General features: G+C 43.5%; 1 protein-coding gene across 3 annotated transcripts in view; it reads left to right on the forward strand.

The window, feature by feature from the left end:
- Positions 1 to 13,373, forward strand: part of SERPINI1 (serpin family I member 1) — a 44,552-nt gene that overhangs the window by 14,159 nt on the left and 17,020 nt on the right. Inside the window, exons 2-3 of one of the 3 annotated variants that reach the window (XM_039713364.1) lie at positions 9,354 to 9,621; positions 10,872 to 11,120. In XM_039713364.1, the coding sequence (XP_039569298.1) occupies positions 9,354 to 9,621; positions 10,872 to 11,120 (517 nt within the window). The remainder of the gene's footprint in view (positions 1 to 9,353; positions 9,622 to 10,871; positions 11,121 to 13,373) is intronic. The other 2 variants (XM_039713365.1, XM_039713366.1) reach the window with 2 other exon arrangements.

A 13,373-nucleotide genomic window follows, 5' to 3' on the forward strand; every position in this document is an offset into this window, starting at 1 on the left:
CTAGGTTATGATGAATTGCTGCTGGTAATTAATCAGGGTATAACATCTACTTGAATGCTGGGGTTAATTGTTTTGGGTTGTTTTTTTTCTAAAGCAATCTCTGCCTTATTACTGTACTGTAAGAAAGTAATTCTGATCTCAGAAGTGTTAACAGAAGTGAATAATAACTCTCCTGGCAAGAGGGACGTTACTTAAATGTAAATGGAGCCCGGTGTTGATTGCAAGGCTGCAGCCAATATTATTTTGTAGGAAAACAAGCTGGTTTGTATGTCACACTTGCTTTCAGTTCATGCACTGCAGACTCCTCTTCTGAAATCCTGATGCATTTTAATTAACTTTCTTCATCATCTTGACATAGCTATACCATAGCCTGATCTCTTTTCTTCTGAAGTCCTTGTGAAGGGAGCTGGACAAGGTAAGGAAGAATTAACTTCTGCTTTGATCTTTTGAAATGGTGTTTCACACAGTGTACTTTTTAAATTTAGTTATTCTGGGATGATTTAAAGATTGTCATTGTTCATTGTGGTTTTTTAAGCATATTTGAAAACTTTCCTGAGTTGGTTGATGGGCTTTTAAAAGACATTCAGCAAAATCTCCTCCAGAGATGCACAATTTCTAGGTGCTTCTCCTGCAGTGTTCCCTATTCCAGCAACCCTAAGTAGTGAAGGGTTCCTGTTCTGTTTTTGTTTCTCCTTAATTAGTTGTGTCTTTTAGTCCTCCTACTTTGGAAGGTTTAAAATTGGCTGTGAGAGCTTGTATAATGCCAGGCAAAGTACACAGGCTAATGTAATGTATCTGAAGTGACTTTATGTATAAATAGGCAGTTGCAAGAAAAATGCTTGAAACACTGCATTCCAAGCTCACTTGCTGTAAATGCTTCCACAGGATGTATTATTAATACGTTTTGGTGCTGCTGAAGCTGTAATATCACCATGCATTACAGCAATATCGGTGACATAAGTGACAGCTTTCATCACTTATAAAAGTACACTCCAGTACATGCAGGGATCTCGCCTTTAGACTCCAACTGCATTGATTGCATCTGGCAGTTGCATATGGTGAAACTTAGCTACTGCCCTTTTAATTAAATTATAGTGGGAGCTTGATGATCAGCTGAGTTTCACAGGAAAATAACAGAAATGGGACTTACTGCAAGGAAGGAAATTTGTGGTACGTGCAAGAGCAGGCAAGGAGTTGTTCTTGTGTCTAAAATAACTGATTGCAGTGTTCTATCCCTGCTGCTTCTGATGGGAAGAGACTATTACAGAATTAGATCTCGCCCTTCCTTTCCCAGATAGCCCTAAAGAAATCTGAGGGAGGAAAAGGAATGCTGCTGTCTCTTTTGGGGCATCTTCCCTGGATGGCTGCACCCTGAGTGGAGTACTGCATTGGCCTTTTCACTGAAAAGTCAAGTCATTGCAGAGTCACACGTTGTAGAGTGTGGCAGAATTGGTTCTGGAGAGCCTCTGAGAGCCACTCCTGTGTCTGGGCACTGTCCCTCCTTCCAGCAGTGAGGTCAGCATCTTCACCCCCAGACCAATGTGCCAGAGACCTCGCTCAGAGAGCTGTGCAGGACTGACAGCCCTCACCGGGGCAGGAATGGGTGCTGAAACCACCACAACCAAGCAGGCTGTGCCTAACTAAGATAATTCTGTGGAATTTGCCAGGTGAACCCCCTTTTGGGCTGCTGGAAGCAGATCCTGTGTAGTATTTCCCTCTCAAGCCTGAAGCTCTCCCCAGTCAGACTGTGTTGGCTTTGTCAGATGAGCCACAGGCACTCCCCCAGTTCTGAACCTTTTAGAATCCCCAAGTTCCATAATGCTTCAAATTTTCTCCTTCTCAGAGCTTGTGGGTTTTGCGTTTTCTTATTTATAGCTCTTACTTTGTGGGGCACACTGGAGCTGTCAAAAATAAGGCATTCTGCCAAAGTATTTCTAAAAATTTGTTTCTCTTAGACAGAAGAAACAAACAGAGAAATTGCATATGAGTCCTCCCAATTGCAGGCCTTAGAGCAGTGGATTTGGAAACAAGACCACCTTTTTTAATTGTCTAGACATGTATTTAGATGTTCGCTTTAGGCTATTCAAATTTAAGTATTTTGGACATGGCTTCTCAGCATCTCTTTTTATTTTTTAATTAGAGCTGAGGGAATATGCTTGAGGAAGCGCAATTAAGACAACTTTGGCTTGCATAATTGCCTCAGCAGGTTAGTGAGTCAGTGCCAAGCTCCATGAAAGTTTAAAAACATTTGGGATTCAATGGAAAAAAATTGTCAATATGAAATTCTTCAGTGTAGCATTTGCCTTTCAGGTTTTCTCAATGCTCCTGGTGCCATGGGGTCACTTAAAAAGCAGGAATAAAGAATCCTGAAGGGCATGACTTGGCTGTGTGTTGGAGAGTAAGGTTTTAGTGTGGTCCAAACACTTCTATGGAATGCCTGTTCCTTGTCTTAGTCACTCTATACTGGAGTTTTAAACACCCCACTATTTCCTATATCATTATTGTGCTGCTCTCTAATGAAATTAACCTCAAGGTTTCCTCCTCCAGAAGGCAATGACACCATAATTGACAGATGGTGACAAAATCCCTTAACTTATTAATAAATGTTTGTGCAGATTCAGATAGAGATGTCATTGCACTGGACAAACTGATTCCAACTCAGTGGTTCCACATGTGTCTGTAGAGTCCCTGCTTGACAAGGTCAGATGCTCACATAGGCTAAGGGTAAACATTTTTCAGGGATAAACATTCTTTTGCAGCAGAGAAAATGTAAGTCTATCCCCTAACAAGAAGGAGCTGCCTTGCTGGCTAAATGGAACACATGTCACAGCGAGCAGTGATGTGCCTGCCTGCTGTCCAAGGAATGCAGAATTTCCCAGGCTTGTCACCACTTCCAGGGACTGCACTGCTGATCCCCAAAGTGCTTTGTAGATCCCTTCCTGTGCTGCCTGCACTGTCCTCAATAGCCAGTTGGTTATCTATTAAGTTGTAGCTTGAGGCATTTAATGGCTATTTAGTTATTTTCCCATTTCCTTGGCTGTACTCTGCTGGTTCTAAGCAGCAGCACCTCCTGAGTTGTGTGTGTGGTGCTGTGAGGGTTGGTGTTTGATTTATTTGATTTGCTGGTGTCATCCCCAGGCAGGCTCTGTGTGCAGCCCCACGTGTGAGCACATCCCAGTGAGCTGGGTGAGCACTGTGGATCCCAGCAGGATGTTTGATTCTTGCACTGCTATCCCCTGCACACCTGCCTGTTGTCCTGGCTGTGGAAAAATTACTTCTGAGGTGGAGCCAGCTCAGGTTTGAGCTTTATTTCATAGTTCCTGTGCTGGAGGGAGAGAGGGGCTGAGTTCTGGGGAGGAAAAGGGAGATGAGCACAGTGAGCAGCTGATGGGACAAATGTCACGTTACTTCTGTGGGGGTTTGTTGTGGTAAAACCACGAGGTTCTGGAGGTGAGAATGCTTTTGCTCCAGTGGTGCTGGCTGGAGGTGCAATTTTTCCCCAGTCTTCAAATAAAAATCTGGGAGGTTGTATTGCCGGACAAAGCAGAAGGGACTGAAAAGGCCATTCTTGTGTTGCTCTGCAGTGGATCAGGTGGGTTTGTAAGCAGCTCGAGGTTTGTGGCAGCAGCCACATTCCCCTGTTGTTGTAGGGCCTGAGGCAAGCCTGAACTAGCTGGGAGCAAATCATGGACATCTCTGGGAGCCTCCTCTGCACATCCTTCAGGGTAGCCATGACAACCATCCCTGGTCTGGGGAACAGCTGAGGCTCTCACCCACTGCTCCTGCATCCCCTGGGCTGGGCTGGGGCTCAGGGGTTCTTCGTGAGGGGAACTTGGGTTCATTGTCTAAGCTCTGTTCATTTTCCAAGCTGTTATTATTGGTTAGGTGGTGCCTCTCTCTGGTATTTATTGGTAGATGTGATTGCCAACAAGAAATCATTCAGAGTAAAGTTGCCTGCAGCAATTGTCATATTTAACAACTGGCAAAGCAGTAGTGGCTGAATTGCACCAAACTCACATCCTTCCATGATTCACCTGCCACAAGCATGGCACTGTTCTGGTTGGGTCTGAGGGAAGGAGAATCCCCCAGTTCCTGCCTGCATCCACAGTGGGTTTTTCCCCTGACCCAGCAGGTCTTGTTCCCTGAGCAAATCCGTCTGTTGCTTTATCAAATTGTTCTGCCAGACTTCTGTCTGCTCCTGCAGCTGCTCTTTGCAGGAGACAATGTAATCAGTGCTGTTACCACACTTGTTTTCCTCCCAGGGTTTTTTTTTTAACACGCTGATCAGGAATCAGCAGTTTTTCTCATTTGTACTTCCCACACCTTTGGTGTTTAGCTTGCAGGTAGCCAAGAGTAATCTTGAAGGCAACTAATCTTAGTTTAGTCTCTGTGTGCTGAGGAATCAAGGCAATGTATCACAGCTTTATTTTGTAGGTTTTTAAAACCATAAATTAGTTTCTTTATAAAACCCTCTGTAAAGGTGTAAAAGAAAAGGAAATTATAACCCATTTTTTCAACCTGTCTGACAAGTACAAGCTACTAGATTTCAACCCTTAATTGAATTTTTGGCACCTTCCTACGCCGAGTCCAGGTCTCGCTGTTTCAAAATCCGTGGTACCTCATGTCTGTGAACTCACTTGGAGTTTGTTGATAGGATATCTCAAAATATCTCAGCTTACAGAGAGCGCCTGCCCCTTCTGCATTTTACTGGAACCGAATAGTTCAGAGTTTGTGGGTGTGAGGGGGCGAATTTGTTCTGCTTCCTCTTAGTCATCCCAGCCTTATGCCGGGGAGAGGCAGGAGCTGGAGAAGCAGTCCTGTATTTATCAGATGGATGTTTTTCCTCAGCCATCACAAGGATGGGTGTCCCTTGTGCCCATGCACATCTGGGCTGGCCCCAGGGCAGGCGAGCAGCAGCCCTGAGCTGGTTGTGGCCACTTGGGGAAATGTGCTGGGCTGACTTTTGGGGCTGGTGATATCTTTGCAGGTGTTTTCTGAAATGCTGAATTAAAAAGTTTCCTGGGAATTGAACCAGGTCTGACCTCAATGCCAGTACCTGTTGAAGGATGGAGATCTGGAATTTTGTTTGTTTTAGTGTTCCATCACTGCTTTTTTCCCCTGAGAACAGTTGCAAGCCAGAACAAAACTGATATGCTCTGACAAACCTCTGTAGCAAGTGAGGATTTGTGATACACAACTGATTTTCTAGAAGAGGCTGTAGCAAGGAGAAATTGTTTGCACTGATTCCTTGATTGCCTGGTAGGAGAAAGGTGTTTGTACATCAATTACTGAAATCAAACAAAACTCAGAATCTGTCTGACACACCCTCAAATGAGAAGTTCATAACTTTGGCTTTAATTACTGTATGGCTGAGGAGTGCACACATTTTTAACAGCTTTTTTAAAAATTCTTGTATTTAGCCAGTGAAAGCAAAACATACACAGTAACATTTGAAACTGATGATTGTTGATTTTTAAACATTGTTCAGTGGGGACATTGACTCCTTTCCCACTGCTGCAGGATTATTTAACCAGATTGCATTGATGCAGATCAGCAGTGACAGACTGTACTGGGGATGTCTGAGGAAGACAGAAAAGACTGACTAAAATTTTGATGATACTCCTAGGGACTGTTTAAGTTCCTGGATGTGCATTACATAATGTTCAGCTTCATTTGCTTCACTTGAAGTGCGTTTGTGAGTGGGGTCCAGGCAATTTAAAGATGCTCTCAGTGCTGCTGCAGTGACAATCCAGGGTGTGGGCTCTGACTGGAGGGAGATTGCTGAGAAGGAAGATGCTGCTCCAGAATCAGTCCCAGCTCTTGGTGGAACCCAGCCCTCCTGCCTGAGGAAGCACAGACCCCAAAGTAATCCAGCCTGCAGCCAGGCAGGATCAGAGGAGCAGGAGCTGCTCTGGCTGGAATGATAATTAAGAGCTGGATTCCCAGTTGTCAGCAGAGCCGTGTGAGCGGGAGCCAGAAGTGTGAGAGGAATTGAACTGAGGAATTTACCACAGACGTTTCCCATTAGATGGATGAGATGAGACCATTTTCACACTGGCTGGCAAGGATTGATCTGTGGTGTTTTACAGCCTCCTCCCCACTGATCAGCACCCACAGATCTTTGCTTTAAAGCACCTTCCCTTGCATTGGACTCATTCATTTATTTTTGTATTTTCACTTTGGAGAGCATTGCCAGCAAAGGAGCTGATAAATTCTCTGCCTGTATCCATGTGTTCATTCCTGCCTCCCTATCTTCCTTTTCCCTTGGTGTCTGTATGAGGAACTTCACTGTGAACTTCATTAGAAAGCCTCTCTAGACTAAAATGATATGGGAGGGCTGGGGAGGAAATCAAAATTGTTTGGGTTTAATTCATTCCTACTGGGAGCTTCTATTCTGCACAGTTCGGCCTCTTGTGTTGCCATCAGTGGGATTTGGCTTGTAGTTAAAAACATAAGTTTGGTACTTTGTCTTGTTAAGAGCATTTCAGTGTAAATTTTATTTGTCTCCATCTATTTTCTGTCCAACTAAATAATGAAAAGTTATATAACATAATTACTTCACATGAGGAGCTTTTGGTGAGTGGTCACAAAGAAATATGATTTTGATTTGTATGTAATGTTGGGGTTCCAGCATTGTCTAATAACTAATATTTTATTACCTTTCAGACAGTCTGACCTGCATGTTAAACACTTAATTAAGATGTATAAATTTCTCCCCTCCTTCCCCTGTGCAATTATTTAAGCCTGTCTGGCAGTAGTACATAGGACAGAGATCAGTGATGGAGTTCTGAGCAGATGCCTCTGCAACTGCAAGGCTGGGGAACTTCCCTTTCTGAAAATTGCAGATTATTTCACATCTGTTTTAACCACGTCAGGTCTCCAAGTGAGCTCAAGCTGCTCTTGATCCAGGAGTGGAAAGCTTCAGCTCTCTGTGTAATTGCATCCACACTGAGCTGCACAACTTGTTTGTATAGATTAGAGTGGGAGAGCTCCCAAATTTGGGCTCATCCTCAACAAAAGCAAGATGAGCTCCTGGTTATCTATTTCCTGAGTGCCGTTTTTGGTGCCACTGTAGACCTGCGTGAGGCAGCTTTGTTAAGCTTTTCTTGCCTTGTGCAGCTTTTAGGATAAGAGAATAATACCTGTGCTCAGTCTATCACCGTGATGTGCTGGCTCAAGTCTTATGTAACTCTGGCAGAGGCATGCTCCAGGGCTTTTAAATAAAGAAATCTCCAATGCCCATGATCACAGAGAAATCCAGTTATTTTCTATAGCAGAAACCCTAATATCCTTAAGTCAATAATTTATAAATGGGTAGGTTAAAAAAAAAAGTACTGCTATTAAGCAGTTTTGTTGGGGAAGTTTGTGGCGTGTTGATAATGTTTGGGCTTATAAATAGTGTCTCAGTGTTCCTGAAATAAATAATGATGGTCAGACTGGTGTTTTGTGCTGGGTGGTTCTGTCAGTGCACTGGAACATGCAGGCAGAAGGATTAAAGCTGGTGCTTTAGGCTTCTATGAATTTTCTGTGCTGTTCCTAAATAGAATAAGAGCCTGCAGTGGACATTTTTGCTGTCTTACCAAGAATCAGAGGAAGATTGATCAAGTAATCCACAGAAGTGAAGTGATGCCACCACAGATAATTTATTGGAAATTTAGGAAGGGGAATATTTCTTACATATGTGGTAAGGAGATGAGGGGCAGGGGAGAGAGGCAAGGCTCTCCTTTTCCCCTGAACCATGTGGCATTGCTGCTCTGGCTCATCTCTTCAATTTTCTCAGTTCAGGACTGAACAAAAGGCTGATGGAGGCTGGGGGACAGGAGGAATCTTAACTAGTGCTGGCACCAGTGGCTGCCAAGGCACGTGTGTGTACCCTGTTGTTCTTTGTATTTTCTCAGCTATAAAATGCGAGTAATAACACTTAAATTATGGATCATTCAGCGCCGTGTGAGTGAATTAGATAATGCTACATAGGCCTTTGAAGATGAAATGCAGAATATAAATGTTGTGTAAAGCTCGCTTTGTGCCATGTCTATAAAACCTGGTAATGCAGCCCCAGGATTGCTGGGAAGCATAAGGAGAGGCACTTGGGCTGGCTGCATGCAAATTGATTCTGTGGAGCAGCAGCATTCACACAAATCTGGGCTGTGCTGACGAGCCCTGCAACCTGGCACAACAACTTGTAAACACTTGTGGATAAAGCTCTGAGCCTTGTCCTGTCCAGCCCCCTGCTTCAGGAGGATTTGCTCTGCTTGCCTTGGAGACAGAGAGGCAGAGGGAAGGAGCTGAAACAGGAGCTCTGGTGGTTGCTGTTTCTCACCCAAGGCTTGCAGCAGTAGTGGGTCGCATGCCAAGGTAGCAGAGAGTTTAAAGGGAAATAAAAATGGAAGGATGGAGTTACACATTCCCTGCTCCAGGAGCTGGAATTCTACTATCAGTAGTTGTGTGAGCTAAACTGGGGTAGAGTGAGAACTGTTGCTTACCCCAGAGCATTTCAGCAGAGCTTGGGGGGTGGATTAGTCAGAAGCATCACCCTTTTTTAAATTTAGTTTCCTTCCTTATTCCCACTGTTGGATCTTTCTCACTGTACAGTGCCTTTATCCTCTGAGCGGGGGTTGACTCCCAGCTAGCAGAGCTACCCAACTTCTCACTGTTATTTACTAACAAAAGGGGTTTATTTGGTAACTAAGGCATGATTGATATATTTTTTCCTTTCAAAGAATGTTTGGCTGCTTGCCACATGTCTTGCAACTGAGCAACATCACGGAACAGTAACTTTGTCATGGAGCTCTCTTGCAATGTTTGAAGCACATGTCTTGCAACTGAGCAACATCACGGAACAGTAACTTTGTCATGGGTGTTGGGGAGCTCTCTGGCAGTGTTTGAAAAAGTTTTACATGTTGGGGGCTTCAAGTGACTTAGATAAATAACTTCCATCTTACTAGAAGGTCAAATGAAAGAAACAGAAGATTTCTGTGTCTTCTTGGTGGAAAAGTGCAAAAACACAAACCAGTTCCAGGTCAGCACTGCTGAACAGCCCCAGTTCCAAAGGGAAGGAGGGAAGGGGTTGCTGTCTTTGGGGTCTTTTCTGTAGAAGCTGTGAGGGTTTTGTTGGTCTGGGGCTGGAAGATTTCACAAACATACCATTACATAAGGGAGGAGGTTGCTTTTGTGTGAAAATACATCATTGCTTCTGTTTTAATAGTGTCTCCTCCCAGTAACTGCATTGTGCATTGAACTCTAGGCATGTTCTTCCCCCATAGTTAAAACTAAAAAGTTGACTGTTTTTCTTTCTCTCAAGTTGAATTTTATATTATCCAACAATTTTATTTTGTCTCAAATTTACCTTGCAGACCTTAAAATCTCAAGTCATGTATTTCCTTGGGCTGCTGTCTCTGCTCGCTTTGCAAAGCGAAGCCTTCAAGACCAACATTCCTGATGAAACCATTGCTGAGCTGTCTGTGAACGTTTACAACCAGCTGCGAGCCAGCAGGGAGGATGAGAACATCCTGTTCTCCCCTCTGAGCATTGCCATAGCCATGGGCATGGTGGAGCTGGGAGCCCATGGAACCACCTTGAAGGAAATCCGGCATTCCATGGGCTTTGACAGCTTGAAAAACGGTGAGGCCTTTTCTTCTTTTTGTCTTAGAGAAAAAGGAACAAGGGTGGGAACAGCCTACTGATGTTCATGGGTTGTAAATCACTGGATTTCTTGGTGGCTTTGATGGGCAGGCTCAAAAGTGTGGGTTCTGCATGAGCTGAGAGGTGCTGACATAAAATCCTGGCTGAGGTACCTGACCCTTCCAACAACTGCAGCACATCTTGGTTTCTGCTCCAAAATAAACTTGCCTAGGCCTCTAGAAAGGGAAGATTTTTAGGAACATCCTTTTGAGGGATTGTAGTGAAAGCTGGTAAGGAAAGCAGTAGTTTCAGCAAAATTCCTTCTATTTATATCCAAGTAACTGCTTTGAAACCTGAATAAAATTTCTTACTCGTGCCATGTGCTGGACTTTGGAATCTTCAGTGGAAGGATCTTGGGGAGGAATTTCTGAACACAGACATCAAGCTGTGTTTGTCAGAGCCACTGCCGAGCTGATGGCTCTCTGTGGAGGCTGCAGCACCAATTGAATTCTATATTTTGTCTCTAAAACAATAATCAATTATCCCTTAGCTTAATGGAGGGAGTTGTGCAATTGGTTTTTCCTGGGCTGCTCACTATTCTAGGATATGAGTGGCATTCAGTGAAAGTGTTCCCATGATTTCTGCTTAGTGCATCATTGCCATCAGTTTTAAGGTTTATTTTGTTGGGTTTTAAATTAAAAATTTCACCTTTAGGCATATGGTGCAGCTTCCTGTTTTAAAGCAGACTGCTTTAATCCTGTTCAGGATTCCTCATTACCTGCCAAGGATGCTCTGCTGCCCCACTGAGGATCCTGGGAAATTCTAGACCTGCTTCTGGCATAGAAGAGGCTGTGGAGGTCCTTAGTTTCAAGATTTTGAGTTCATTTTTCAATTAAACAACTGGCATTTAAGATGGAACAAAAGTTCTGTTAAGAATTTCTGGTGGCAAGATTTAGAAATGGAACATGTAAGAAGAATTTTTTAATTGTTCTTTTGGTGTAGAAAAGATTTCCATTGATAGCTTTGCTTCTGGTGGGACTCATATGTGTCATTAATTAAACTAATTATACCTAGTAAAAAAAACCAGGCTCTAAGTACTAGATCTTGGAGATTATTCCTTCAGATCTGAAGGTGTGTGCAGGTTTAGGAACAAGTTTGTTTAAAAAAGATGGCTTTCCTTTGCATCAAACATTTTGGTGAATTTTCAGCAGAAAAGCCATGGAATAATTTTCCTTTCTGAACCACTGAAGGTGTTTTTCCTTCCCCAGGTGAAGAGTTTGCCTTCCTGAAGGAGCTTTCTGACATGGCAACTGCTGAAGAAAGTCACTACGTGCTGGACATCGCCAACTCCCTCTACGTGCAGAATGGGTTCCATGTCAGTGACAAATTCCTGCAGCTGGTGAAAAAATACTTTAAAGCTGAAGTAGAGAATGTAGATTTCAGCCAAAGTGCAGCTGTTGCTACTCAGATCAATAAATGGGTGGAGAATCACACAAATAGTAAGTGCATGTGATCCTTTTGTGCACTTCCTGCCCGAAGTGTTTCTGCTTCCAGACTTGTGCAGTGGTGTTGGGTTGGTGCTTTGGCTTTTATCTGTTCTGTCTGAGACTCAAGTGTCTCCTCCCAGGAGAAGAATTCTAGTATTTCTATTTTTTCCTGTGTAGGAATGATCTGTCATAAGTAATATTAGTCATTGTTAATCATGTGGCAGCTATTTGAATATTTGTTCTCTGGTCTTACCATCTGTAACATTTATTGAATGAGACTCTTTTAATGTGAGGCATTTTAATAGTATTTAATTTTTTTTTTTTTGCAAAAGTATTACTGCTAGTGGCAGAAAAGTTGCCTGCAGAGGGGTTATTGGCTTGTGCTTTGGGTATGTGGAGTATCACTCCTCCTCTGAGGAGCTCATACTCACAAGGTACTGAGAAATAGAATAGTGGGGAATAAAAAGCTAATTTTGAACCACAAAATCAGAGTGTATAATGTAATATTTTGCAGCGTGAGGAAACGAGATAGCATGTTGAGAGGGTAGCTGATTTTAGGAACGCTGTCAACAGTTTCACAACACAAATTTGCAGCAGGGGAGTTAAGCACAAAATTACTGTTGTAAATATGCACATTGAGAGCTGCAGGATGCTGCTTGGCTTGGCAGCTCCCAGAGAGGTGGCATTTCCTGGATCCATGCAGAGTCCCAATATCTGGGAGTCTCCTGGTGTGGGGATCAAAGCATGTTCTCATTCTGGTTCCCCTGGCCCACTCTGAAGGTTGAGATTTTGGGAGTAATTCAGGGAGGTCTGGCTCTGACACAGTTGTACCACTGGGAATTTAGAGGGATTGGAATCACCTGGAAGGAATTAACACATCCCCATGAAGTCTGAGCACTTAATCCATAATTCCTTCTGGAAAAGCACAGCTCCAAAGTGGAAAAGCACCTTCTGTAATGCTTTTATTCCCTTTTGAAAGCGGTCTGGCTTGTTCCAAGGGAGCACAGCAGCCATTCTGTTCCTAACAAACTGCCCTTCCTCTCAGGCTGCGGAAATAGCTGGGTGGAAGTGCTGCAGCAGATTGCAGAGGGTTTCCATGGATGTGGTGTCTGTCAGAGGGAAAAGGAAAAGCAGGGCCCACCAGGGCAGCTGGGGGGCTCTTGGTGTCAGGTTGGGATGGTTCCAGTCCCTCTGCTGGTCCCCTTCTCTCTGATTTCCCCCTTGGGAAAGGGGCACAGCACAGGCAGGCTTCAGCTCCAGCCTGTTCAGCATGTTGGGAGGCTCAGAGCAGAAAACAGAACCATCAAAGGTTCCTCTGGGCAGGAAAATTCTTAACATCTCATTAATGTATTAACAAGATGTGGCTGGAAAAACAAAGAAATATGAGTACCAAATAGAAATTTGGAAATGTTTTCCTTCTTAGTTTTCCTTTTGTTTTTTTTTCCATCTCCAAGTGAGTATTGGCCACACCTCCCTCCTTAGAACATTCAAGATAAAATGAAGTACAAACAGCAACCCGGAAGAAATCCAGCCCTGTGATACACAAATTTCACACCAGTTAGTCAGGATCATATGCTCCAGAAAGCAGAATTAATTTGTTTTTTAAACCATGGATTAAGAAGTAATAATCAGATGGAGGAATGTGTTTATTTTAACACTTTGCATTGCAATGTCAGCTAAAAATAGAAGTGAGCAAGAAAGCCATCTGAAGGAGGCTGTAATTCCTGAAGAACAGTGGCAGATCTGGTCAGTGCACCCAGTTTACCAAACTGGGAATGATTATGGTGAAATCCAAGGCGTTTGAGATGAGCTCCAGCAGGTACCAGACTGCATTGTGATGTAAATGACTTATTCAGGAGTAGGAGCAAAGCAGCTGCCATGCTCAGCTGCTGTACCTCCCATGAATAGAGCAGATGCTAGATGGTTTTCCTCTTTTGCTTTTCAAGAGCTAATGCCACTGGAACAAATGCTGGGAATTTATGTGGATTTTTGGTGCTTAGTCCTGGCTTTGAATTCAACAGAAGATCACTGGAGCTCCTTCAGAACTGGCCCAGGTGAAGCTACAATGGGTGCTCTTAGCCCCTTTAAATCAAGCACCCATTTAAGTGCTTCTTTGGATTGGAACCAAAGTTTGTACAAGTTCTGACCTTAAGATGGAGGTGCTGAACTGTTTCATAGCAGCAGGGTGAACATTCCAAATGTGACCCTTTCTCCACGTGGCTTCCTTGTAGGGTACATTTAGTAGTGATCAAGAAACAGTTGCCT

Source organism: Passer montanus, unplaced genomic scaffold (genome assembly GCF_014805655.1).
Source record: "Passer montanus isolate IOZ18808 unplaced genomic scaffold, ASM1480565v1 scaffold29, whole genome shotgun sequence".
Taxonomy (NCBI): Eukaryota; Metazoa; Chordata; class Aves; order Passeriformes; family Passeridae; genus Passer; species Passer montanus.